The sequence below is a fragment of the Aspergillus aculeatinus genome (assembly GCF_003184765.1).
Source record: "Aspergillus aculeatinus CBS 121060 unplaced genomic scaffold BO66scaffold_1, whole genome shotgun sequence".
NCBI lineage: Eukaryota > Fungi > Ascomycota > Eurotiomycetes > Eurotiales > Aspergillaceae > Aspergillus > Aspergillus aculeatinus.
The window spans coordinates 1,393,429-1,418,180 of NW_020291470.1; the positions used below are offsets into that span (position 1 = coordinate 1,393,429).

Consider the following 24,752-nt stretch of genomic DNA (forward strand, 5'->3'; position numbering starts at 1 on the left):
TCTCTGCGATGGATAGGGGATGCACGCCGGACTTGGTCCCAACCGGGGTGGAAGATACACTATATGGGAACAAAGGGGATTTCAGATGTCGAATATCGAAGGTCGAAGCGGAGGTATATAGATGTCGAGGAAATTTCCGAAGTCCCTGCTATCGACGGGATTGAGCTGGAAGGTGTGCTGAAGGGGCAGGCTGAGTGTATGCCGGGAGAGCGGAACCATGATATACCCGACAGCATCAATAGCTGTTCTTCCTGCGGCACGTACGAGACCACACCACAAGAGCACACGGCAAACCGACAAAAAGCTCCCAACCCACCCACCCCCACAACTCAGCTCAACTCTACCACGCATTCCGATCCCAATTCGGATCTGTTCCCACAAATCAGCAAACCAGTTTCACACCCACAACCCCACCATCCTTAACCATATACGAAAATACATACCCTGCACAAAACTCGCCAGCACCTTACTCCCCGTCTGCAGCAGCGGATGGCCGGCCACGATCTGCAGGAACCGCTGCAGCCCCTCGCGCCGGTGCTCGATCACGTCGTCGCTGAACCGGTTCGTGAACACCTTCCCCGGCAGCGGGGGGATGGTGACGCGCGTGCTCTCGCGCTCCAGGATGTCGCGGAAGTACTCGAAGTCGGAGTAGCGGCGGCGCACGACCGAGTGCTTGAGCTTGAAGGCGGGGATGTTGGTGCGGCACACGATCTCGTACGAGGTGTACATGTTGCGCGAGGTGCCGTGGGTTTGGGGGTTCCGGACCTGTGGATGGGTTGGGGATTAGTTGGAATTGAGATTGGATTGAATAGGTGGTGAATGAATGTAGTAGGCTTTGGGAGGTATGGCATGGTGTTCTTTCTTGTGTCTCGATGGCAGCAAAGCGTACCTCAATCTCCAGGAAATTCTCCGGAGGTCCGTAGATCTCGTCGAAGGTTTGTTGACGGGATTCGGGAACAGCCTGCATGGTGGATGGATTGTATCTCGTGGAGATTTGTCGCAAATGATAACAACGACAATGAAACAAAGCGAGTGTGCGTGCGCTTGTGCGTGGACGTGGACGTGGGCGTGGGCTGGGCGGACTCCGGGCTGGTGTCAGGTGGGCGGGGAGCGGAGGGGAGATTCCAAGGACCGCGGGGGAAACGCTGGCGATTGTTTGTATGAGGTCGGGACCCGGAAAATACTGACAAGACACTACTCGGTCAAAATTGTTCGGTCGGCTGAAAGTCAACGAGTGTCGCGTGCCGCTGTCTTCATGGACCAGACCAGCAAGTTGCAGCTTTTTGGTGGGGATCGGAGAAGGGAGAAGAGATGACGACGAGGTGAGGGACGGACAGAACCGATAAGAAGGCGGGCGGGTGGGATTAATCTAGTTTAGCTTCAACTCGGCATCTTGACTTCAATCACTTCCCCGGGCCTTTGTTTATCCTGTCCGCGGTCAATCTTCTGTACACAACAACACCACATACATACACAGTAGTACCCATTCCATTGCTCATTACAGCTTGGTCATCTAACCAGACAACAGACAACAGACAACAGACAACAGACAAATAGATGATACAAGATTCCCTTTGATTGGTCTAAAACACCGTAAACACGATGCCCTCATGAACAACAGAAACACAAGCAAAGAAATAAATGCCAATTTCCCCATATGAACCGTTTGCAGCAAGCCAGAAAACATGAACCCCGACGTGGACGAAAGTAAGAAAGCACATGTGATACATAAATACTACCAGTGATCAAAGGCCCGTGACCACCCAGGGCCACGGACATGAAGCAGTTAGAAAAAAGAAGCCCGGTTGAGAGGGAAATGAAAGGCCAACGGTAAGGATATCACTCCTGTCGGCTGCGCTTGGCGCCGTGGGGATTCCATGACCCATCGCCGCCTTGAGCGTTGGGGAAGAAGCCCTGGTTGAATGCTGGATTGGGGCCTTGGAAACCGCCTTGTCCTAGTAAGAATTCACCCGGTCAATAAGGTTACGCAAGCACACCAGTCAAGAACTTCGAGACATACCCTGCATACCCATATTTCCACCCATTCCGCCCATCATCGGATTCATTCCCCCGGACATCGGGTTCATCCCCATGGCGCCCATAGGATTCATGGCCGGCATACCCATCATGTTGGCACCCGCCATGCCGCCGCCCCGGCCGCGCATGCCACCGGGGCCGCCACGCATGGCACCACCCATCATCCCACCGCGGTTGTTGAACCCAAAGTTCTGCATCCCCATCGGGTTGTTCTGCTGGAAGCCTCCGACCATCGGCTGCTGGAAGCCACCCATGGGACCCTGGAAGTTGCGGTTCCCGCCAAAGCTGTTCATGTTGTTCATGCCACCCCGGTTGTTGAACCCGCCCCGACCGCCTCGGAAGCCACCACCCATGTTGTTCATCCCGAAGTTCATGTTTTGGTTGGAAGAGTTGAAGCCGCCGGACATCGATCGCGACTGGTTGTCCTTGCGCATGGGCGCATCCTTGGGCAATGTGCGGAAAGGGTTGGGCTGGGGACTGGTATAGACGACCATGTGCTTGCGTCCGGCCTGCCCCGACGTGGCGAACGACTCGATCTTGTGTTTCACGGCAGTGGCCGCCTGGAGGGTCGTGAACTCAACGAATGCTTGTCTAGAAGAGGATCAGTATCAGTGCCATCCCCAAGGACCTAGTCATAGAGGCAAGCCTACCCTTTGCTTTTACCGTTCACCTTGTGCTCGCTGAAAGTCACGTCCTTCAACTCATCCTCGCTGCCGGCCTGAGCCACCCAGCCGCGAATGTCATCGTCCGTGGTCCACCAGTACAGATCCGAGATGAGAAGAGCAGGTGTCGCATCGGGATCCGTCGGACGATCATCGTGTTCCTTGCGCTTCACACCTTGCTGGGGAACCGGAGCGTGGGTCTGTTGGGGGGCGGCTGTTCCATGTGCTACGCTCTCGGTGCTGCTGGGCGCAGCCCCTTCACTTTCCTGCTTCAGGGTTCCTTCCGATGAGCCATCGCCCTGAGCGACGCTGTTATTCTGCGTGGCGTCCGACGCGTCTAGAATGAGCTCCGTGTCCTCGTGCTTGATGTCATCGCCCTGGTCGTTAGCATTGTAGCTCCCGCCGTCGCCATAGATGTCAATGTCGAAGTTATCATCCTCAGTGGCCATTGTGATTTAGTTATGACTCGGTCTTCTTGCTCTCAAGGCAGTTTCTTGATTTGGTTTGCGTGAGGGAAGATACAGTTTCTGTTTTTTTTCTCTTTCTTCTTGGCTTTCAGTTTCGGGGAATCAAGTGAAAATACATGTCTGCAGACACACCAGGTCAATTAGCAAAAGGAATATTGATCGGACGGTGATCGGACGGTGCGAATACTGGAGAAGCCGCGGCGGCAGCTGGGTCATTTGTCGCCCAGAAAGAAGATCCATGTTTTCAACACTCTTAAAAACAACACGGGGGGTGCAGGGCGGCAATGATGTCCGACAGGAAACAAGAAGAAAAAAAGGCTCGATAATACGTACAATTGTGAAGCAAAGGCAGCTTCAAAGAGAACACACAGGTCTTTTCACCAACGTCCGAGTGGAAGTTGATTTGTGTCTGATAAACAGAGGTAGTGCTTCTTTGCCTTCCGAGTGATTGCAAGTACAGGTAGTGTGTGCGATAAGAGAGAACCTCTTGTGTCCAAATGGAACAACAAAAACTGAGAAAAGCGAGAAATGAAGAGGACGAGGGGGAATGAAGAAGGAGGGTGTGAGGTTTATTTCCACAGATGCGGCGCCGAGACGTGCTGCTACCACAGAATGTAGCTCAACCTTGAGCTATCAATGAACAGGTTCCACTGTTCCGATGAGAGCATACAAAAGACAAGGTTCGAGCTGATACTTGTGTTAGTAACACGCTGTGAGATCTGGAGTCAATCTGCCTGAACACGATGATGTGAGTCAGGAGGAAGCCCGAAACAAACTGCGCGTGAGCCTAGCACAAAGGTGGTGGTCCCTTGGTGTTGTTGCGCACCAGGTTGATAGGGTAGTCACAGGGTGGCGAGAGAGCGAGATAAAAGAAAGAAGAAGGGGGGGGGCGATTCAAGAGGGGGAAAGAACTGAGGGACAATGGAAAAAGGCAAGAGAAGAAGAAGAGTCCTTGAGACGTGTCCAAAGAAGGGTTGCAGGTGGAGCGCGCGCGATAGATGGAAGAAGTACGAAGTAGGAGGGAGGAGGGAGGAGGGAGACTCGGAGAGAGAGAGGAAAGAGAGGGAAGGAAGGCTGCTGCTGCTGCTGCTACTGCTACTGCTGTGCTTGCTTGTTGCTCGGCTTGTTGCTTGGTTGGAACTGCGGGCGGTCTCGAAGGCGCAGAAGTGGAGCTTTCCCAGCCCCGGAGCGGCAGATGTATAACTCCGCCCGCGGACAGACCACACTGTGGCACACACTCCCCAGACTCGACTCCCTCCTCGAGTCCTTGAGTCCTCGGGTCCTCACATCTGTCGATCGCGTTGGCTTTGGAAACTATCTCTGTTGCTAGATTTCTGGTTTTTTTTTTTTTTTTTTTTTTTCAATTTCAATTTCAATTTGTTATCGTCTAACACTGGTGCAGAGCTCAAAAAATACATTCCTGGCATCACATCGCATCAATCTGGTCAATATAATATATAGTAGCAAGCTGGACTATCACTGCTAAGAGCATTCTATCTGGGACTCGTGGATTACGTGTCGAAGCGCACTAAAATCCAAAACAATCTCACGCGCTCCAAAATCAGATGAAACAACGCCTTTTAGTGAGCAACTTCAGACTCGCGGAGTGCGCTCGCCTGCTTCTGTATAATATACCTCCAGATAATTCACCATAATTCGTACGCGAGTTCGTCATCCAGCGGAGATCTGTGAACAGGCCGACTGCGAGACATCGCTGCCATCGTCTGCTTGAAATCATCATACTCAGGCACGGGATTCAACTTGCTGTCGTAATTGCGTGCTAATGGAGGGGTCCCTTCGTCGGATGTGGCGCCATCGTTCCAGGTGTGCAAGGTGCAAGTCCCAGTGGACAGACCCCAGCCATTCCACGAGGTCGCTGGAAAGGCACGGTTAGCTTGGTTCCCAACCGGTCATAGACATCAATGCATGAACTTGGAACTTACCCGCCACAGCTGGGCAGCTCGGATGCCAGCTCGCGTCCCGCACGCATGTCTTCCACAGCACATCGCTCCGGCTGCTACGTATCTCATATGCAGCAGTCGACATGTCGGGGTCCAGCGGGCGCGAATTGTGAGTGGCTTGCCCTACGTCAATCGTCCCCGCCAGCGTCGCATCCATGTTATACACGTACACCTTGCCGTCCTCGCTTCCGCTATATACGTATCGGGAGTTGGTGCTGTTGGGCGGCGAGAAATGACACCGGATCAGAGTTTTGAGGACCCGATGACCACGGTAGGTGACAACCGAACAATCGTGAGGATGAGGTTCGTAGTAGTCATCGGGGTAGGATTCAAACCGGTAGTCGAATCCCGTGGTAAATGTGTTGAGATCGATCGAGTCAAACTTCGCCGTGGTCATCATTTTTCGCAGATCCCAGAGCTTCATCGTCTGGTCCTTGCCGTTCGACAGTACGTATCGTCCGTCCCCCTTGCTGTCAACGTATGTCAATCCTTCCGTATGTCCCATAAATACACCAGCTTCGCGCCCGTCGCCCATCGAGCGTCTGTCCCAAACCCGCAAAGTCGTGTCATCGGATCCGGAATAAATGATATGGGGCGAAGACTGGTCACCAAAGCAAACGGCATTCACATCATCGTCGTGATTCTGTAACCGCAACACCGACTGTCGTGTTTCAAGGTCATAGACAATGACGGATTGATCGGAAGTGCCAGCCACGATCTCGCGACCGTCGCCTGAGAATCGAATCGACCAGATCTATGGCAATTTGAGTATATACGATCTCATCAACGGGCAGTGTCATTCAAGCTTACACCAAAGTGAGAATTCCCACCAAAGCGCATCCTTCGTCTTCCGGGTATCGAGGATAGATCCAGGACAGCCGGCTCAGACTCATCAGCCGGATCCGTGGGCGCCAGGCAAACGAGATTCCGAATCGACGTATATGCCAGGAACTTGTTGTCCGGGCTCAGGCTCGCGTCGGTGATAGTCCATTGCCCGAATGGATACGTCACAGTCTTGTAGTACTTCCAGTTGAAGGGGTTGGAAGTGTCGTACATGCGCACTTTGAAATCCTGGGCACAGCAGAAGAAGAAGTTGCCGTCGTCGGAAAACTGGCCTGAGTAGCAGCGAGAGTCGAAATGGATGACTTTGTCCGCCACTGAGCTGGGAATCAGCCCCTGTACGCCGAAGGTTAGCATGCAAACAGAATGTCTTGTATGGTATCCAGGAAGGAACACGAACCTGCGCCATCGATCGGATATCCTGCCTATTTGTTCCCGTCAAGTTTACCCCGAGTTCCCGCCACATGATCTTCGAAGCAAGCGCCTGGTTTCGTCGCTGGCGTCGATCAACGTAGTTTGTATTGCGTCCAAAGTCGCCCGATCTCATCAAATCCTGGCCCTCGTCGCTGGGAACCTTGGGGAATTTGCTTTGGCCGGATCGCCGTGCTCGCCGACGGTAGCCAAAGAAGCCAAACTCGTAGTCGTCATCTTCCTCCTCCCCGGGAGAGGTCTCATGCAGCCCGTTGTAGTGCAAGATGTGCCGCAAGCCGTTGGACGCCAACAAATTCAGCAACCGAGCTGCAGATACTGTAACCATGAGTTCGACGAATCAATGAGCCGCAGATCAGATCGTGTTACCTCTATTCTGTCGTACCCTCTGAGTCTCTCCACCATTCCCGTTCTGGCCTGGCTCGTCCATGGCGAATTCAATCTCTATATTTCCTAGATGTAATTCAGGATCTAAGATGCAACGAGGCAGATAAGAAAGAACAAGTCAGTCGTATACTCCAAAACAATACATTCCCAAGCTCAATGAGCTGGCACACAAATCAGACTAAAAGACTTGGAGGGGAGGGGGGAACAGTACTGAGATTAGCACCATCGATATCGATGTGGTCTAGGTCGTCGTCGTTATCTTCGTCGTCATACGGCTCAATATCGGAATCGTCGTCGTCTCTTTCGTCAGTTTCATTGGGCTCATAGTCCATATCCTCATACTCGTCGTCTTCTTCGTCTTCCTCAAGCCATTCCCGAGCCGGATGCCACCCTGAATCCGATGCTCCTTGGTGAGAGGGAGGAGAAGATCCCGGAGGGCCGCCGCCAGCAGCGGGGGGCAAGCCAGATGAACTCATTATCAGCCACACGGGTGAGAGGGTGGTGGTGCAAACAGTGTGAATTCAGCAAGGGTCATAGCAGACACCCTGCCAATCGAACGGGTAATCCGTCACTGCAGAGCAAGACTAGCCACGAGGTTCCAATTGGCCGGCAAGTTGGTCTAGTGCTTTTTGAGGGCAGGCCGCGCTTTGCCCCATGCTTCTGGAGAGAAAGAGGGGGATGTTGTTTGCTCATTGCTGACCGACGCTTATCGATAGGGCGGATCCTCGGATATGGTTATGTCATCTCTCTCGGGTGGAGATTGCCGGTTAACTCCTATCCCCGCAGGCCCGTCCATCCACCCAGTAAGGGGTGAATCTACTCTTCCTTCTAGGTATTATGTTTTGACTAGTATCCGTTCAGGATTTTCGATTTGTTACATGAAGATGAGAGAGAACTATCACTATCTGCAAAGGTATATTAGTGGTGGAACATAATAAACATGCATAGTACGACAAGCGGATCGATGCAGGTGAAACAGAAGCGGCGCATGACGATACCAATCATAACCCTTTCTGAATCATCACGAAGCAGCATTGGCAGGTATTGTTGTCAATGTTAGCTCTGTAGCCGAAGAGTGATCGGGCTACCGTTGAGAATGATATAGATATACGACCACATTAACAGCATCAATTCCACCTGCCCTTCAGTATCGGGGACGATAGTTGCGATCCAAGAGGATACGATATTCACCATCGCAAAAGTGTCCAACGTCACGACAGCGTCGAACAGCGGGGAGACCACATCATGCGGGCTTGCTAGCCCAGGTGAAGTGCATGAAATTGAACGAGCGACGTCTTTAGCGGTATGAGTACCGTCAGTCAAACACTTCCTCTTGGACCGTTGTTTGATGGCCATCGCGTGGAGTGCAAGAAGTTCGACAACTATGTGGAGCCGTGCTCGCAACATTGAAGTGCCTTTCTTCTTATCAGCTCGTTTCATGGCCAATTGAGGAAGACGTGTCTTCTGTGTAGACGGCTTGCACGGCCATCCCAAGGATCGACGAGTGACATCCACATCCATCGATTCGATCAGGGTGCCTTGCTCGCTCTCTCTTTCTGTGGAACAGTGAGCACATGAGCCGCTTCATGGTCTATACGCGTGAAAGGCTAGGTGTATAAGAAACATACCATAGAGGATCATTCCAGACACAGAGCTGTACATCACACGCAGCACCGCGTGGTCCAGATGACTGATTGATAGTGTCTTCTCATGTGGCGTGCATGAGTCCGAGTTGCAAAATTCAGTCTTCTCTTGATCGAAAGATACCAGCCTTTGACTGAAAACCGCGAAAGACCTTGTTACTTGGCCTGCGCGGCACTGATGTAGTCTAGTCTGTGCTTCGGGTGTCGATTGAGCTTGCACCTTTGCTGGTAGGCATCTTGCCGGGGCGTGCCAGATAACTGCGGGTTCTTTCCCGGAAGGGTCTTTCGTCGAAATCACCACATTGGTATCAATTGAAAGCATTGGCACTAGAGCGGACCGCGATCTTGTGTTGCAAGGACTGTGGCTCTCGCTATCTAGCTTGGTTCGGCTGTGAAATGGAGGAAACGTGAGCTTACGGTGCAGCGAGGAGACTTCATAAGGTCGGCATTCTTCGGGAATACTAAAAGCACCCGTAGCGCGAGGAGGATCAGAGTGATCATTCCCAATATCTGTCGATGGCAGTGACCAAGTCGTATCGGTGACGGAGTGTGTCAGGGCATCCTGTCTATTCACACGAGGAGCCCGGTCACGGCCCCGCCAGATCTCTGCTTTTTGGAGACCTGCATTGTTGCAGGTCCGATCTGCACATTGATGACATTTTCCGGAAAGCGCTTTTGATCGTCGACATCGAGAGCAATTGTCAAAGACATGTCCACAGGTGGTGCACTTCTTCTCGGGCTGCACCTTCTTTGGCTCTTGGTGGAGCTCTCCTTGACTTCTAGCGAGAAATCTTTTCTGTAGCGATTCTTGTGAGTGGGGTCTTCTTGTATGTTTCTCAGGCCCAGAGATGTTGGTGTGCGACTTATGGATCTCGGAGACAGTTCCCTCATTGTGTTGGCCACATGTGGCTGGATTGGTACCATTCGTCATCGACCAATGCTGACTTGTTAGACTTGTTGGTCCGGCACATGTCTTTTCTTCGGAACGCGGCCCTTCAACTTCTCCAAGATGTGATGGCCCATAATCAGAGACCACACCGGAGTTTGGGCCCGTCAGAGTCGCTGACGCGGGGCCGCTTACACCATGTGTCGCTTGATGTGTATGCTGGTTATAGTGATACCCCGTGCTGAAAAAGGTCGAGCCCGTATGTGTGCCGTTCCCAGAGGGGGACTGGCCATTGTTCGCCCCAAGCCCACTGCCAGGGAATTGGAAATTATTGAAGCCAGAGCCACCACTGCCCTGTCCACGGTCGTCGCTGTTCCGGCGACTCTGGCTAGCGCTGGTGCTTGCCGAGCCAGCTCCTGCCACCTGACAATGCCCACACACGCACTTAAAGTACTCATCCCAGGAGTTAACAACATGCTGACACAGCGGGCAGACACGAGGTGGGGGCAGCTTAGTCTCAACTATGTTGATTTGCTCGCGAGTGGCCCGCCATTGGAATCCGTGATTGTGTCTCAAGTGCGAATGCACCTTGTCCTTCCTCCTCGTCGTCCAAAGGCACTTGTCATCGAGACAACGATAGATAGACCGTGGGGCATGCTCATAGGCAACATGACGTCTGAAGGAGGCCCGCGTGTTGTAGAACTTACGCTGTCCACTAGGGCAAAGCCAGCAGCAGAATTTGCTTGTTCTTGGACCGGTATCTGCCAATCTCTCGAATATGTCAATTTGTTGCTGAATCATGCCGTTCAGTCTGTGCCAGATAACTTGCAGGAAGTCTTTGGCATCATGTAGCTGAGGGATCTGGCGTTGCAAGACGTTGTTCTGAACTATGTGGATGAGATTTTCCACGGCAAGCTTGAACTCATCCCGATATACTTCGCTCGATGCCTGAGGCGCAGGCGCAGGCGCAAAGTATAGCGGATCGAACCCAGTATCTTCAATGTCCGTATTTGTTAAAGGGTTCGCGTTGTCAAACAAAGGTTGATCACTAGCTAGAGGATTGATGGAGTGGTCGTAGAGGAGAGGAATGTCCAACCCGTGACGAATGGCATCTTCCGTGGGACTAATACTGATCGAAGGAGACCCGAGAGAGGGAATCGATGAGGGGCTTTGCTGCTGAACACTGAAGTTAGATTCAGTAGGGGTAGAAAGGTTCTACTTGAGATAACAAACTAATGAATGTATTCCAGATGGTCCAGAGGGTCCAGTAGGAATAAGTTGACCATGGTCTAGATGATGTTGGTAATCAGGATAAGTGAAACGTATATGGGCCGCATCGTTATTGCTCGGATCGTCGTTCATGTCCACACACAAGGCTGTTGGCGCAAGACAGACTAGTGAATCTAAGTTAGGAAGGTCAATGAGGCACCCTGTGAGACGGGAAGTTTGGAAAAGATCTGAATGGGAGATGGAGCAAGGCTTATATTGATGAAAATAAGCGGTACCTGGCTCTTCACAAGCACCGAAAGGTCAGGAGTATAGTAAGACAAAGGTAGCCGACTCAAATGGGAATAATGCTATATTGAGCACACAAAGTTCCAATCAGTCAGAATAGACCAAGGATCTCAAAAGATAATAGAAGCTCGGGAGGATAGCATATCATATATAAGGCATCACTGTTTCTAGCAGGCCGTGTCAGGTATCATATCATTCGAACTCAACCCTTTTCTCTCCCACCAAATAGCGGTATGTAGATTATTCCTTAAAGAAAAATCGAAATGCCATGACGTTGCGTGGCTAATTTCAAGCGGACAATTAATCTCAGTCCTTTAGCCCAGGGCCATCTCGGAGCCTTGCCCGCAGCGACGCCCGCTGGTGACCATTTGAGGAGAGCAATATGCAGATTAACAGGCAGACATTCGTACCCCTGCTCAAACGTTGCCTAGACGTTTCTAAAAGATAAAAAAGCATGAAAAAAAGAAAAGAAGTAATCGGCTTTGTAATGCTTACACTAATGGTTGATCGTCGCCAGATACACATGCGGACCTTGGTGCAGAGTTAAGCTATCCATTCAGAAAAATTAAATGATGAATTGTTTAAACACACTTGGTTTCTAATTAGTGAGCTTGGCGTATAGTTGGAGACAGCCATTGTAGTCCCTAAGAGCAGTGCAACAATATCTAGATCCTTGTAATACCCGGGCAAATGCAGGTTGCAGGAGATGGGCGGTGTTACAATTACACCATACTTTGCATGAGCTCTGATCGGAAATCAAAGAAGCACCGTGCGGCACACTTGTAGTACCCAATCAAAGAGGCAGAGTACAATCCAAATGCTTACACTGAAGGCCCAGACAACATATCCGGGACTGTGCAAAAGCTCCTATCAGAAAGTGAGGCGTTCAGGATCCGAGATCGAATTCACAGAGTGCCCTGAGCCTAAGCACCGCTTGCTGTCGTACCTGGGTCCAGAAAACCTTGGAACTCAAGTCAACTGATTGAGAAAGGCTGGAAGGTTGAGAAGAAGGTCACAAGTCTCGGACTCTTTCAGCTGGAGTGTCCGACGCCCCATCGTGCTGTGACACTACTCCGTACTAGTTAGTACTTTAGACACTGCTGCGCCACTGATAACTGCTGCATAGTACTCCGTACCTCTGGCCAGAAATGACAATTACCAGCAATCAAGCGTAGACCTAGAATCAACCCCCAGGACATCATAGATGCTTACAGTCATAACGTAAGTCAGGATAAAGTAGTGGAGCAAACGGAGAACCCAAAACCTTCTGTCATACCTAACAGCTTGTTGCAAGTGTGATGACAGCAGCAAGCTTTGACAGGTAAGCCTTTTTTTCTCTTGGACCTTCGACCTGCACGAGCAATGAAAAAGGAAAATGGTGTTCAAGAGCCTCCTCTTTTCTTTTCGTTTTTTTTTTTTTTTTTTTTTTTGTTTTTCTCTTTCCCCTTTGCGCCTCGGCCTTTGCTTCTCCGCTTTCCTTTCTTCCAGATTCGCACGGCTCCCACGAGCCTCATGACAAGGCACCGATTGTTTGCTTCAATGGCGCTAGCAAGGGGTGTTGCAACCCAAGGCAGATTTTCCTAGTCTCTTGGTCCGACATGATTCATGTCAGCTGGGATGGAACCCGCACCGGCAATGATGTCAAGCCACCTGTGGCTGTGCAGCCGTCCAGGTCGTTCCGCCGTTCCCTCCTTCCGAGGTCCCTTCCCTTCCCTTCCCGTCCCGTCCCTTCAATCGGTTCCTGATGACATCGTGGCTATGAGACCATCCTGTTGGCTCCAACAGTATACTAGCTACCATGCTCCTCTGACCTGATTCGTGCTCAACTCTCCGACGGAAGTACCTATCCTAATCTACTCTGTTATCGACAAGTCTCCGAAAAACGAATGGAATGATAAGCCGCACCATGCAAGAGGTAAGTGAGGCTGGTTCTCAGCCACATTCGTAAAGTCCTCGACCCCGAGCCAACATCTCTGCACATCATTGCAAATACCTTCGGGCCAAGCGCGATGATGCGATGTTACACTCACGGAGGCTTGTCGGGCATGCAGGTCCGGGCAGCTGTCACGGCAAGAGCAGTCAAAATGGGCAGGAGGCTGTGGGGTGTTGAAAAGCCGAGATAATCGCTAAGCCATGGGAGGAAGTTGTTTATCCATTCAGTAATCTCACGTGGGCACTGCTGGCTTAATAACCAGAAAGCATGGTAAAGCTGCGAAGAATGGTAAACTAGCATATGAGAAAAGTCTGTATACAATGCTAAACCATATCGTTTGGTCTCTGAAGCGCATAACTGATGCCCTATCCCATTGGCTTGTACGCTTCAGTACGGCATCTTGAAGGCCTGGAAAGATGAACAGGAAGTCCCGCCGGTCCAAACCCTCGAGTTGTACGGGCATTCTGGAATTGATTACGCACACTGTGTCACATAGCATAGGACTCCTCGTCAACCTGTTTAATGTCTATCAAGCAGAGAACCTAAGCTGTCTGCCCGGGAAACTTCAAAGACTGTAAACAGTGGGGTGGTACAATTTGTTAGAACGCAGGGGTAGGACATGTTGCTAGAAACGATTCTCAATTGAAAGATGGTACAATGATCCAGGTGATGTTCTACATTGTCTTCATTGTAGAGGGTGTGGTATATACACAAATCCTCGCCCGTCCGGTAAATCAAACACCTGGCGTTTAGTGGGGGTGGTTCTTGTGGTGACCTGCTCTGGATTAGCGCTCTTGTATCGCACACTGTCAATGAGTTTAGGAAACATACGGAGGTGGAAGTAGTACTCCATGCTGTAGCCGAGGAGAAGGATACCGGCAATGGCGTGGATGAAGGCTATATGCCATGCGGCGTCAGTTTGGTGTATCGTACAACAGAGGGTGAGTCTTCACTAACGAGTAGCAGACTGGTTCTTTCCGGTGAAGTAGCGAGCCTGGTAGCGTCCAATGAGGCCAGTGGCCTTGACCTCAGGGGCGGGACCGCGAGGAAGTCTGGCGTAGAAGTTCACAACACGGTCCATGCGGGCAGCATCCTTGGCAGCACCGATCGCCTTTTCAAGTTGTTAGCTGGGGTGATAGGGAAGGGGTGGGTGTGCGGGTTGTCCAGCCGAGGTGACCAGAGCAGAAAGAGATTGCTTCCGGAGGCTGCGTCTCAGAAGGAAGGCAGGCAACACGACAGTAGGGGTTCTCACGTTAGGGGAAGCGATCTAAGCAACTATTAGCATTCAATTTGCCCAGGTATCATGTTGTTTTCAGACTGTGCTAGAGTCGGGTCTTACCTTGGGAGGGATCAGGGTCGAAAGACCGCGGCGGGCGATGTAGCTCATCTTGAAGGATCTATCCGAAGGTCGCATCAGTAAAAAAGTTCAATTCATACCAGGAGACGTAAGATAAACAATGGGTCGGTCTCGGAATAGTCGACTTACCTTGACGCTAGCAGGTTAACTAGGACAATGAATACTGACGGGGAGAAGAGAGAAGTGCCAACAGAAAGCGGGTTGTCGGATGAGCGGTTCCTAACGCAGGGAGCCTCATTATCGCGCTAGTCCTAATTAGGATTTGTCTGAACAACCGGCACTCGCCGCATACCTCACCTTGCAATTGTCCTCCCGCAGCTGCTCCTCCACCTGTTCCCTCCACAGACCACAAACACACATATACCCATCATGTCGCTTGCGAGAGTAGGAAGGTTCGCCTGCCTCCGCGCTGGCAGGCTCGCCGCTCCTGTCAATGCCCGTTTTGTGTCGACCGCCGACGGCTCCGTCCAGACCAGCCCTGCTGATGCCCCGACCATCCCTCACAAAGACAGCACATTGATCCGCAAGGAGAGTCCTTCGCAGGCAATGGCCCGTCACCAGCCCGATTACGAGGCCACCATTGACCACGCTACTTCGTGAGATCTCTTCCGTGGCGATCTGGGGAACTTGCGTCAACTGACGACAATCCAGGCAATTCTCCCCCGTGCCCAAGCGTGTCATGGATGGCAGCGAGCCTGGTGACACCGTCGCCGCTGCTGTTCTGTCCGGCGCTCCCACCGATCTGCAGGCTCGTACCGTCCGGTGAGTAAGGTCGTCGGTCGCCGTGCTCCAGCGCACTAATTGGATACAGGATCTACCGCCCTACGAAGCCCGCTACTCAGTCTGGAACCTGGCACGGTCACCACTGGAGAATGGATTGGGATATCTTGCAGAAGGGTCACCGGTGGGAGAACCCTCTGATGGGCTGGCAATCTTCCGCCGACTGCATGCAGGGTACCAACCTCAAGTTCAAGACCAAGGAGGACGCCATCCTGTTTGCGCAGAAGCAAGGTTACGAGTACTTCGTCCAGGAGCCCAATGAGCGCCGGTTCGTTCCCAAGTCGTACTCCAACAACTTCCTCCACGAGCCGAAGAAGCTCAAGCACATCAAGACCAAATAAATTGAGTTATTCTTCGCGTCTCGTGTACATAAGTGCAGGCTTTTGTTCTAGTTCTGAATCATGCTTGGAGGTTAATCACATTGTTTTCAACACTTCAACCTCCTCACACTTACAAGTCCATGGCTTGTTTTCGTCACCGAAAAGGTGTTTGCATCACTAGAGGTGGCTTCTAGAAGGCGGTGATTGACATGGCACCTACTCATGGACCAGGCTAAGATACAGCCTTTTCAGTGGTTCCCTCATGGTACATATGCTACGGAGGTTTGAACAACCAGATGCTATAGGCTCACTTGGGTCACATCAGCATCTCGGTCTGAAAACTTTTTTCTCCGTATGCTGGTTCATGCCCCAGCTTACCATTTTTGTCTCTGCTCGTGCTACAATTCCTTTGTACCCCCAGTGCTTTATTGCGAGTTACTGCATTGCATTGATCTTAATACGTAACAGCAGTATGACTAGATCCCCAAAATAGATACCAGCACATGAGTATCTTAGCCGCACACGAGTTCCTCTTAAAGGTATATGTATGAGATGGAAGATATCATGTCAGGTTGAAGAGAAAAATCCACCGTAGCTAATTAGTACGACTCTAGCCAATTTACATACACGGCTGTAGTATAAAAAACAGTACAATACGGCGTTTTGCGTGGGAAGGCACTAGCGCAACTGCGAAACATTTTGCATCTGCCGTATGTATGTGCGAGCATCGAGCTTTATATTTTGTGCCGATATTTGGCATGAACATTGTCTGCCTACACATGGGTCCATTGTCACATCTCAATCTAGCGATATGTCACCTCATTGAGCTTTCCTGGGGCATTTCAGCAGAGATAAGATCTGTCCCGCTGCAGCTGAAGGATGGTGCCTACCGGCACGTTTCGATCCGGATCGTGGTGGTGGTGGTGGCTTGGAGAGATTTTAAAGCAAAAGACGCCTAGCCCACGGCCCTGGCACCCCGCCCCCCCACCTAAAATTTATTATCGGGTAGTGATAAGATCGAAAAATTGTCCATCTTTCATGGCCGACTATCTCTCTGCCCTCTCTATTCTCCTTCAACTATACCCCCTCCCCCCTCTTTTCAGCCTTCTCGAATACGTTCTTTAATTCATAATCATCATGTCTTCTGCTGCCAACGATAATCTGGAGGGTGTCGACGAGACCGTCCTCACTTTGCGCAAGGTTCTTACCTCCGAGTCCGAGCCCCTCGCTCGCCGGTTCCGCGCCCTTTTCTCCCTCAAGTACCTCGCTTGCCTGCAACCTCCCACCGAGAAGACGCTGCCTGCTATTCAGGCCATCGCTGCTGGCTTTTCGTCCAAGTCCGCCCTCCTCAAGCATGAGCTTGCCTACTGCCTCGGTCAGACCCGGAACCCCGACGCCGTCTCGTACCTCCAGCAGGTCCTGAAGGACACGGAAGAAGATGCCATGTGTCGCCATGAGGCTGCAGAAGCTCTCGGTGCTCTCGGCTATGAGGACAGCCTGGAGATCTTGAAGTCTCTGAGAGACAATGAGAAGGAGCTCGATGTCATCCGCGAGACGTGCGACATCGCGGTGGATCGCATTATCTGGGAGAATTCCGAGGAGAGAAAGGCCGAGAAGTTGAAGCCTAGGTACGTCTACGCAATTCCGTAGTCTATTTCACAGTCTATCGATTCTTCATAGATGTATTGAGCGCGCTAATCGTTGAGAAACAAATAGTGACTTCACTTCCATCGACCCTGCTCCGCCACTTCCCATGGCTACCGAGCAACCTTCCATTCCCGAATTGGAGAAGACCCTGCTCGACACGAAACTTCCTCTGTTCCAGAGATATCGCGCCATGTTCGCACTGCGCGACCTTGCCTCGCCTCCGGACTTGCCCACGGCCGTCGAGGCTGTCGATGCGCTGGCCAAGGGTCTCAAGGATCCCTCCGCTCTTTTCCGTCACGAGGTCGCTTTCGTCTTTGGCCAACTGTGTCACCCTGCCTCCGTGCCTTGCCTTACGGAGTGCCTGAGCGATCAATCAGAGATGGGTATGGTGCGACACGAAGCCGCGGAAGCCCTTGGCAGCTTGGGCGATGTGGAGGGTGTCGAGGATACATTGAAGAAGTTCTTGAACGATCCGGAGCAGGTGGTTAGAGACAGCATCATCGTGGCGCTCGATATGGCGGAATTCGAGAAGAGCGGAGAAGTCGAATACGCCCTGGTGCCAGACTCGGCTGCCCCTGCTGCGGTGTCTGCTTGATTTGATGAATTATGCGAACAATGATATTACGGTGTCGGTAAATAGTTGCTTTCGTGCCTCATAGATGTACAAATAAGGGCCAAAAAAATAGACGTCATGATTTTCGCATTTTAGTTGTTGGTCGTCTCCCTGTAGAAAGTGGTCAATGATCCGGGACTATTCAGAATGCGCGAGCAAGGAATTGGGCTTACTTGTAACCACAAACACACGTGTAGAAAACTGTACTTCCTTCGTCGGCGCTGCGCAATTGTACTGTCGTGAAGTACATTTCCTTTCTACCACACTGGGCGCATGTGTGCTGGGCAAGGGCTTCCGTCTTTCTGTCCTCCGCGGTCAAAGTCTGGACGGCAGATCGCTTTGCCCTGAGAGATGAGGGGAAAGCACTGGGCTTGGATTCGGACACGATAGTCTGGGGAACGGTGTCTGATCCACAAGAGAGCTGCGTCAGTAACATGGTATGTTTTATATTTCCTTAACTTGGGGGAACCGTTCTACCTTTGTTCTTAGCTCCGCAAATATCGCAGATCAGAATCTTGCTCGGGTCTCCAATTGAGCCATCCAGCAAGGAGCCACAGTCAGTGCAGAAAACAAGGGATCCGATGGCCGACATATTGGATATAGGTCGAGTATGGGGTTCGAGGTTGTAATTTCTTCGTTAGCTGTATCGATCTGTGAGCCTCCCAACTTTTTTTTCTGCGAGGGAAAGCGGCCCTCCGGAAAGATTTCCACTGCACGGACCACTTTCCAAGGCCAGCAACTACATTAGTCCCGGGCGGTCAGCAGCGGCAGCGGCATGAGAACCGTGCCTGGCATTAATTATTGCATCAGTTTGTATTGCGATCTGTTGAAGTAAACCCATCTTCCTTTTTTGAAATGATCCCTCATTTCCTTGACAGATAGCCATGTCTCTGGATAGAGCATGTCTTCCTCCGCTGTTCTAACCCTCCTGTCACACCGACCCCTATTTCCCACTCGGGTATACCGCTGCTATGGCTCAAAATTGGCACCCGGCCGTTCAGGTCGTCATCAATGGCCATCCACAGGCGCAGCCTCTGGGCCCGAATGGGCAAGCTCGGGCTTGGAATCGGCCTCTGTATGTGAACGAAGCTCTGCAGTATTCTCCCATGTCTAGCGCGCCGATATTTGGGTTAGGTCAGTGTGATATAGCATCTGAGCGACAAAGGAGCTCAAACTGATAGTTATCCGTCTCTCCTTAGACTGCATCCTACGTCCTGACGTTGGGCGACCCCCTAGTACCACCTCTATCAATCATATTATTCAGTCTGGTCGTACTGCTCTGAGCGACCTGAACAACGAGATCCGATCGGGACGCGATGAGTCGAGCCGCCTGGAGACATCTCGGGAGTACCTGCAGCAATTGTTGGATGGTGACCAGCTAACGGAATTGTGAGCTGAAGATGACCCTTGGCATACACAACAAAGACTCACTGGACTTCATAGCAAATTCAAACTGCCACCTGGCATGGGAAATGTTCAGCCCTCACCATCAACTACCGTTCCGGACCATGTTTCCAGCAACAACAAACTTAGTCCCTTTGCTCAAATGATGCTGGACGCCACGGACATTGCATTCAGATGTATGGAGCCCAAGCATATACTCAATCGCAATACGCGCTCGTACTGACAGTCAGCAGATCCAACCTCGGACGACATGAGGTTCTCGCAAAAGCCCACGTCCCGGAAAGAAAAGACACCCCTCACAAATAAACCAACCCCTCCTCCCCAGAATCGGCAGCCTTCTCAAGCCACTCAGCTCTCGGTAGTCATTCCCGTGAAACCGCTGCCACCTCATACCGACAATCATACTGCCTCAAAGAGGCGCAAACTCAATGCAGATGGTGGTGATAATATTGGATCAATCCGGTTGAAAGACCAGAAAGAAGAGGCGGATGCGGCTCTTGTCAAGCTCCAGGACCTGTTCCAGGAGATATTTGAGGCAGAGGATCAGCTTGATCCGGGGACATTGTCAGAGGGGACTACTGAGCAGTCCAGCTCGATGTTCGTCGCAGCTCACGCGCTGGACGTGAACGGCCTAGTTCTGTCATCAGATACTCATACGCGGCTGCAAAAGGCTATTAAGAAGGTCATTAGCTTCAATCGGCTTCAGGACATTCCTTCAGAATATTTGAACAGGGCCCAGAAGCTCTGCGAAAAGCCCATCATTGCTGCGCAATCGCTTGATTTGAGACTAGACGATCCGTCAAGTGAGTCAGACACTCAGGACTTTCTTAGAAAGCTGGATGATATGTACAATGCATTGTCCGCGGTGGGAACTTTGCTGCAGACCATGTCTGGTTCTCAAACGGAGCGGGACCTATGCCCAGAAGACCTAATCGAAGCAATCCCCAACGTCTTCAATCAGCTTTTCGATCACTGCGTTATTCCTGCCGTTCAAGCACGTCCTGGGGGCAAAGATGCGAAGTACTTTGAATTCTTTTCATCGCAGAAACGGGTGCTCGGCGCGCTCATTCAACACAGCAAGAAAGTCCTTGCCCTTTTCGCCGATTTCCTCGCTCGCATTGAAGTGTCGGAAGGGACAGTCAACGCAGCGGAGTACTTCGCAGCCAAACTGATCTTCGTGGAGAATGCTCATACTGAAAAAGACTCCACTGTCGGCTATCAGAAGTATGAGTCGGTCAGGCGGGGAGCAATGGACGTTCTAGCAAAGATATTCTCGAAGTATCCTGCCCAGCGGCCGTATATTCTAGATGAGATATTGGTTTCTCTAGAGAAACTACCTTCCACGCGACAGAGTGCCAGGCAGTTCAAGCTTGCAGATGGCAAGAATATTCAGCTTCTCACTGCATTGGTGATGCAGCTGGTGCAAACGACCGCTTTAGACGTTCCCAGCTCCAAGTCTTCCAGGATGAAGCGGAAGCTGCCAGGATCGACTGATAACGACGAGGACGAGGACGAAGACGAGGAGCGTTCAGGAGGCGGTCAGGAAGATGATGATCAGGATTCGGATGTGTCTCTGGAGCGTCTTGCAACGAAAGTCAATCGCTTATATGATAACGCCGTCCGAAGTGCTCAATATATCGTGAAATTTATCGTACAACGGGCAATGACTTCTACCAAGACTGGGGACCAACCATATCGGAACATCTTCGACCTTTTCACTGAGGACTTGATTAGCGTCCTGGGCTCTACAGATTGGCCGGCTGCGGAACTCCTTCTCCGAATTATGGCTTCTCATATGGTTGGCATCGCTGACCTTGATAAGAGCTCCGCGACCGCCAAGAGCATGGCGCTTGAGCTTCTGGGTTGGATGGGTTCTGCAATCTCTGACCTGATAGCGACTGCCCAGCATTTGCTTCCAGCTATGGAAGAAGCGGATAGTGGCCTCACCGATGATTTGAGGCAGATGTTCGAGGACTATTCGAATCGCGCTTTACACCCGCAGGATCTCGTCGTGGCCGAGGGTCCTTATCGGATGACTCTTGAATATCTTATCCAGGACCGCAGCTCAGACAATTGGCAGCTCACAAGTGCTCGGGGATACTATTTGGCGCAATGGGCCAAAACCTTTTGTTCAGTATACTACAACTCGGAAGACAAAGATGATCCCGCAAATGATGATGCAAATGAAGGTCTGGTGGAACTCCTAATGAGGTCGATGTCTGACCCGCGGTGGCTCGAAACTCATCGGTGAGGGACTCATAAAAAGCACGCATTTGACGAGGGCGTATCGCTGACTTTCCTAGACACTTTGACAACATTCCTACAGCACATGGTCGATTTGCTTACATGATGACAGTCCTAAACTCGGGATTCTGTAAGGCATTCGATACAATTTTGAAAGTTCTACTCAACTCGATCGCCAGTGATCAGGCTAAGGTCCGAAGTCGCAGTCTGAAGAGTGTTATCTACATGCTTGAAAAGGACCCCAGTCTTCTCGACAGAGATACCTCAGTCATGCGTGTGATTCTGCGCTGTACGACAGACGCATCTCCGATGGTGCGCGATTCTGCATTGTCTTTGATCGCCAAATGCATGGTCCTGAAGCCGAAGCTTGAGGAAGAAGGCTGCCGGAGCATTCTGGCCTGTGCTGCCGATCCGACTGCAGGTGTGCGAAAGCGCTGCATCGGTCTGCTGAAGGACGTCTATTTGAAGACATCGCGCATTGAGTTGAAGCTAGCTATTGTGGACAGCTTCTTGCAGCGGACATGTGATCATGAAGAAAGCGTTGCCACCTTGGCTCGCCAGACATTTGAGGAGATATGGCTTGCGCCCTTCCATGACCTGATAGACTCTGCGCAAGACAACTCCATGCTCAAGGTGGGTCTTGGTGAGCGCGTCACTCTGATCGTTGATCTTGTTCAACGCAGCGACACCGCGCTTGAAACCTTGGGTAATTGTCTGAGGAAGATCATGGCCGACACTTCAAAGTCTGCACCTCTTAATTTCAAGGTGTGTAAAGCTATGGTCTCTACCATGTTCGAAAGACTTGTCGAAGACAATGAATCTGGCAAAGACTTTCAGCAGGCGCTGCTGCAGACAATGACCGTGTTCGCGAAAGCCAATGCGAAGCTGTTCCGTCCCGATCAGTTGGAGACGCTTCATCCGTACATTGGACATCTGGCTACGGCGGAGGATCTATTCCTATTCCGGTCTGTGGTCGTCATTTATCGTTGTGTGCTGCCGTACCTGTCATCGGCTCATAACACTCTTTTGAAAGAGGTGCAGAACGATCTGTTCAAGAGCGTTGCCAAGCTTGCTCGCTCCGAACTCAACGAGGTTATGGCTTGTCTTTGGACCATCAATGGCGTTTTGAATAATACCGATCGGCTCGTGAAGCTCACGATCTCGGTGTTGAAACCGATACAGCACTACAAGAACATCGACCTTTCGGATAGCACCAACAGTGCAGTGTTGGCTAGAGCTAAGAGCTATATTCGGATCGCTGGCTGCGTTGGAAGGCACTGTGATCTCGAAAAATACGAGCCTCATTTTAGAGCTGCCTTTCCATCTTGGAGCGGAGGATCGGTGGCTGGCTTGATGGTGGACTCCATCATATCATTTGCCCTTCCTAAGCAACCGCTTGAGCTAAGGGTAATGTCGCTGGAGAGTCTGGGATCCGTCTGTCAGTCTTGGCCAGCGCAGTTTGGTCGCGAGGGCCCGAGACACGTCCTCTCGGGCGTCTTCAAGGAAGACAACCCAAGTCTGCAGAACATAGTACTCAGGTCCTTTGCTGATTTCTTTGCAATGCACGAAGGCAAGGCAGAAAAGTCTGTGGTGGCTGCTGCCGAGATTGCAGAACAAGAGAAAGCAACAAGGTTGGGAGGGTCACTCAAAGCCAGCGACAATGATGGCGCTGCGGCATTGATTGCACAGCACTTCCTGCACAACATGCTTAAAGTTGCGCAATCAAGGCAGGATTCGTATGCTTTGACGGCGGTTGAATTGATAGCAAGCATCAACCGTCAAGGTCTAGTGCACCCCAAAGAGTGTGCCGGTGTCCTCGTCTCCTTGGAGACATCTACAGTACCAGCAATTGCCAAGGTAGCAGCCGATACTCACAGGATGCTTCATCAACAGTACGAATCTATGTTCGAAAGAGAATACATGCGTGCTGTCCAGGAAGCGTTTTACTACCAGCGCGATGTTGTGGGAGATCCGACTGGCGCCTTGAGCCGCCCATACATCGCCAAACTAGCACCGCTTTTTGATATTATCAAGATCAGCAACAGCCGCTACCAGAGGAAGTTCTTGTCCAATCTTTGCTCCAAGGTGGATTTTGAACTCAAAAAGCTCAAGGTCACCGGCGACCCGCCCGAACACCTTTTGCTCGCCCGGTTTGTGGCGCAAAATCTCGCGTTCTTGGATTATGGCCAGCTTGCGGAACTCGTGCCGACTATTGGTTGTATGGAACGCATTGTGTCTGCAACGGGAACCGTTGTGGCTCACTCAATCGAGACGGAAATCTTCGTTTCGAAGCCTGAGACGTCGGCCGAAGGTGGGGCAGCGACGACTATGTCCGCGGCGCAGGGTCTAGGAGACATGGCTCCGAAACCAGAGGTCAACCCAGAGACCCTGCGGCTTCTGGCCACGGCTGCCGCATCCCTCGCCATGCTATGGGAAGCCCGAACATATCTTCGCCGTCTCTACGGAGTCACAGCACATGTCCGTGACAAGGAAGCTAAAGCCGGGTCCAAAGAGCTCAACAAGTCGGCCACCAAGGTGCATGGAATTACCGGCGATAAATTCTGGGACGCGATCGCACGGAACATGAACTCTCTGAGTAGCGAGGAGGCTATGATCGAGAAGTGCCGAGAATTTGCGACCTTACTCGCGATTGACGACGAGTTTAAGGTGGGAGACAACGAAGATGCCGAGGGAGAAGAAGTCACGGACATGGATGATCAGGGAGCTGCATGGGCTTCCACGGGTGTGCAGAGACCCGCGAAAAGAAAGAATTCGACGTCCGGCCACAGTCCGGTGAAACGTCCGCGCGGGCGAAAGAGCGGTTCGGGGAAGAAACGAGCCAGCACTGAACCGGGAGAAGAACAGGAATGGCATTGAGCATTAACAAACGAAGCCGAAGGCCCGTTGATCGGGTCGGTTTTGATGGAGGAAGTGTAACTGGGCTGTTTAATAGTCGAAAGGTTGCATGCATATGGGACCCGGACCGGCGTTAATGGGGAGGAGACTTTTGCTTTGGCTTGGTAACTGAGCGCTACTGATGAACTTTCATACTTATTCCCATATTTCTAAACCAGAGAGGAGCATGCTTACTGGTTTCTTTTGTTGTTATCTATACATGAGTACTAGTTACTATCTTCATTGAATCTCGGAAGGGTGGGTTACCTCCACATTTCTTGGGTCGTGGTTTGATGGTTTCTAGCTTGCGGTGGAGGAGGTTGGACTGCCGAGATGTAGATAGATTACTTTTAGCTCGTGCTATCAATATTTCCAGAGCTACTTGCAACTGTTGGTGAAGATTCGTTTGTAGTGAGTGCGCATTAGACTAGCACCCGCTATTGCTCGCTCATACTGGATGGATGCCAAGCCGGGCCCTGCAGGCCGAGTGGCAGTCACGGGTGGGCCTCAGTCCTTCCAGTTAGCGGGCTTGGCTCCCAATGACGTCGCCTGCCACTCACTCACTCACTCACTCCCTCCGATTTTCGCGTGTCTCTTGCTGTTCTGTTCATTCTTCCCACTCTTCCTCACTTACGCTCGGTGGTGCAACTTCCTTCATTGCGTGTATTCACTCGTTCTCTTGGTGAATTTCTGTCTATTCTATCTTTGATCCCCCATTGCGGGTGCTAATAT

General features: G+C 51.4%; 10 protein-coding genes across 10 annotated transcripts; 4 read left to right on the plus strand and 6 right to left on the minus strand.

Annotated features, from left to right (window-relative positions):
- Positions 1 to 340: 340 nt before the first annotated feature.
- BO66DRAFT_311482 (sorting nexin-3) lies at positions 341 to 967 on the minus strand (the record flags this gene model as incomplete). The annotated part of the gene is made up of 3 exons (XM_025643327.1): positions 341 to 369; positions 444 to 765; positions 890 to 967. The coding sequence occupies 3 exons, from the start codon at positions 965 to 967 to the stop codon at positions 341 to 343; spliced, it is 429 nt and encodes a 142-aa protein (XP_025509409.1).
- A 610-nt stretch (positions 968 to 1,577) lies between these two features.
- BO66DRAFT_11521 (RNA-binding protein) lies at positions 1,578 to 3,276 on the minus strand. Its single transcript, XM_025641855.1, has 3 exons — positions 2,688 to 3,276; positions 2,021 to 2,628; positions 1,578 to 1,949 (listed from the first exon to the last, which is right to left on the minus strand). The coding sequence occupies exons 1-3, from the start codon at positions 3,146 to 3,148 to the stop codon at positions 1,840 to 1,842; spliced, it is 1,179 nt and encodes a 392-aa protein (XP_025509410.1). The 5' UTR covers positions 3,149 to 3,276; the 3' UTR covers positions 1,578 to 1,839.
- Positions 3,277 to 4,553: 1,277 nt separating this feature from the next.
- On the minus strand, positions 4,554 to 7,467 carry BO66DRAFT_387450 (WD40 repeat domain-containing protein). Its single transcript, XM_025646310.1, has 6 exons — positions 6,995 to 7,467; positions 6,766 to 6,867; positions 6,368 to 6,714; positions 5,938 to 6,303; positions 5,110 to 5,881; positions 4,554 to 5,042 (listed from the first exon to the last, which is right to left on the minus strand). The coding sequence occupies exons 1-6, from the start codon at positions 7,113 to 7,115 to the stop codon at positions 4,813 to 4,815; spliced, it is 1,938 nt and encodes a 645-aa protein (XP_025509411.1). The 5' UTR covers positions 7,116 to 7,467; the 3' UTR covers positions 4,554 to 4,812.
- A 372-nt stretch (positions 7,468 to 7,839) lies between these two features.
- On the minus strand, positions 7,840 to 10,598 carry BO66DRAFT_397193 (putative C2H2 zinc finger domain protein; the record flags this gene model as incomplete). Its single annotated transcript, XM_025648580.1, has 3 exons — positions 7,840 to 8,339; positions 8,412 to 10,495; positions 10,546 to 10,598. The coding sequence occupies 3 exons, from the start codon at positions 10,596 to 10,598 to the stop codon at positions 7,840 to 7,842; spliced, it is 2,637 nt and encodes an 878-aa protein (XP_025509412.1).
- A 2,670-nt stretch (positions 10,599 to 13,268) lies between these two features.
- Positions 13,269 to 14,279, minus strand: BO66DRAFT_339091 (F1F0 ATP synthase subunit f). The gene is made up of 6 exons (XM_025644369.1): positions 14,247 to 14,279; positions 14,100 to 14,157; positions 14,013 to 14,027; positions 13,718 to 13,871; positions 13,592 to 13,657; positions 13,269 to 13,535 (listed from the first exon to the last, which is right to left on the minus strand). Exons 2-6 carry the CDS (start codon positions 14,145 to 14,147, stop codon positions 13,510 to 13,512), a joined length of 309 nt encoding a protein of 102 aa, XP_025509413.1. The 5' UTR covers positions 14,148 to 14,157; positions 14,247 to 14,279; the 3' UTR covers positions 13,269 to 13,509.
- Positions 14,280 to 14,436: 157 nt separating this feature from the next.
- BO66DRAFT_339094 (ETC complex I subunit) lies at positions 14,437 to 15,733 on the plus strand. The gene is made up of 3 exons (XM_025644370.1): positions 14,437 to 14,713; positions 14,769 to 14,879; positions 14,929 to 15,733. Exons 1-3 carry the CDS (start codon positions 14,487 to 14,489, stop codon positions 15,236 to 15,238), a joined length of 648 nt encoding a protein of 215 aa, XP_025509414.1. The 5' UTR covers positions 14,437 to 14,486; the 3' UTR covers positions 15,239 to 15,733.
- On the plus strand, positions 15,320 to 15,767 carry BO66DRAFT_11692 (uncharacterized protein). Its single transcript, XM_025641872.1, has one exon. It carries the CDS (start codon positions 15,480 to 15,482, stop codon positions 15,708 to 15,710), a length of 231 nt encoding a protein of 76 aa, XP_025509415.1. The 5' UTR covers positions 15,320 to 15,479; the 3' UTR covers positions 15,711 to 15,767.
- A 461-nt stretch (positions 15,768 to 16,228) lies between these two features.
- On the plus strand, positions 16,229 to 17,536 carry BO66DRAFT_363594 (deoxyhypusine monooxygenase). The gene is made up of 2 exons (XM_025645123.1): positions 16,229 to 16,845; positions 16,934 to 17,536. The coding sequence occupies exons 1-2, from the start codon at positions 16,355 to 16,357 to the stop codon at positions 17,457 to 17,459; spliced, it is 1,017 nt and encodes a 338-aa protein (XP_025509416.1). The 5' UTR covers positions 16,229 to 16,354; the 3' UTR covers positions 17,460 to 17,536.
- BO66DRAFT_11698 (DNA-directed RNA polymerase I core subunit RPA12) lies at positions 17,515 to 18,168 on the minus strand. The gene is made up of 3 exons (XM_025641873.1): positions 17,955 to 18,168; positions 17,651 to 17,882; positions 17,515 to 17,588 (listed from the first exon to the last, which is right to left on the minus strand). The coding sequence occupies exons 1-3, from the start codon at positions 18,067 to 18,069 to the stop codon at positions 17,570 to 17,572; spliced, it is 366 nt and encodes a 121-aa protein (XP_025509417.1). The 5' UTR covers positions 18,070 to 18,168; the 3' UTR covers positions 17,515 to 17,569.
- A 151-nt stretch (positions 18,169 to 18,319) lies between these two features.
- Positions 18,320 to 24,394, plus strand: BO66DRAFT_467274 (putative sister chromatid cohesion protein Mis4). Its single transcript, XM_025652550.1, has 5 exons — positions 18,320 to 18,611; positions 18,677 to 18,866; positions 18,921 to 19,057; positions 19,115 to 21,128; positions 21,185 to 24,394. The coding sequence occupies exons 1-5, from the start codon at positions 18,449 to 18,451 to the stop codon at positions 24,000 to 24,002; spliced, it is 5,322 nt and encodes a 1,773-aa protein (XP_025509418.1). The 5' UTR covers positions 18,320 to 18,448; the 3' UTR covers positions 24,003 to 24,394.
- Positions 24,395 to 24,752: the final 358 nt, after the last annotated feature.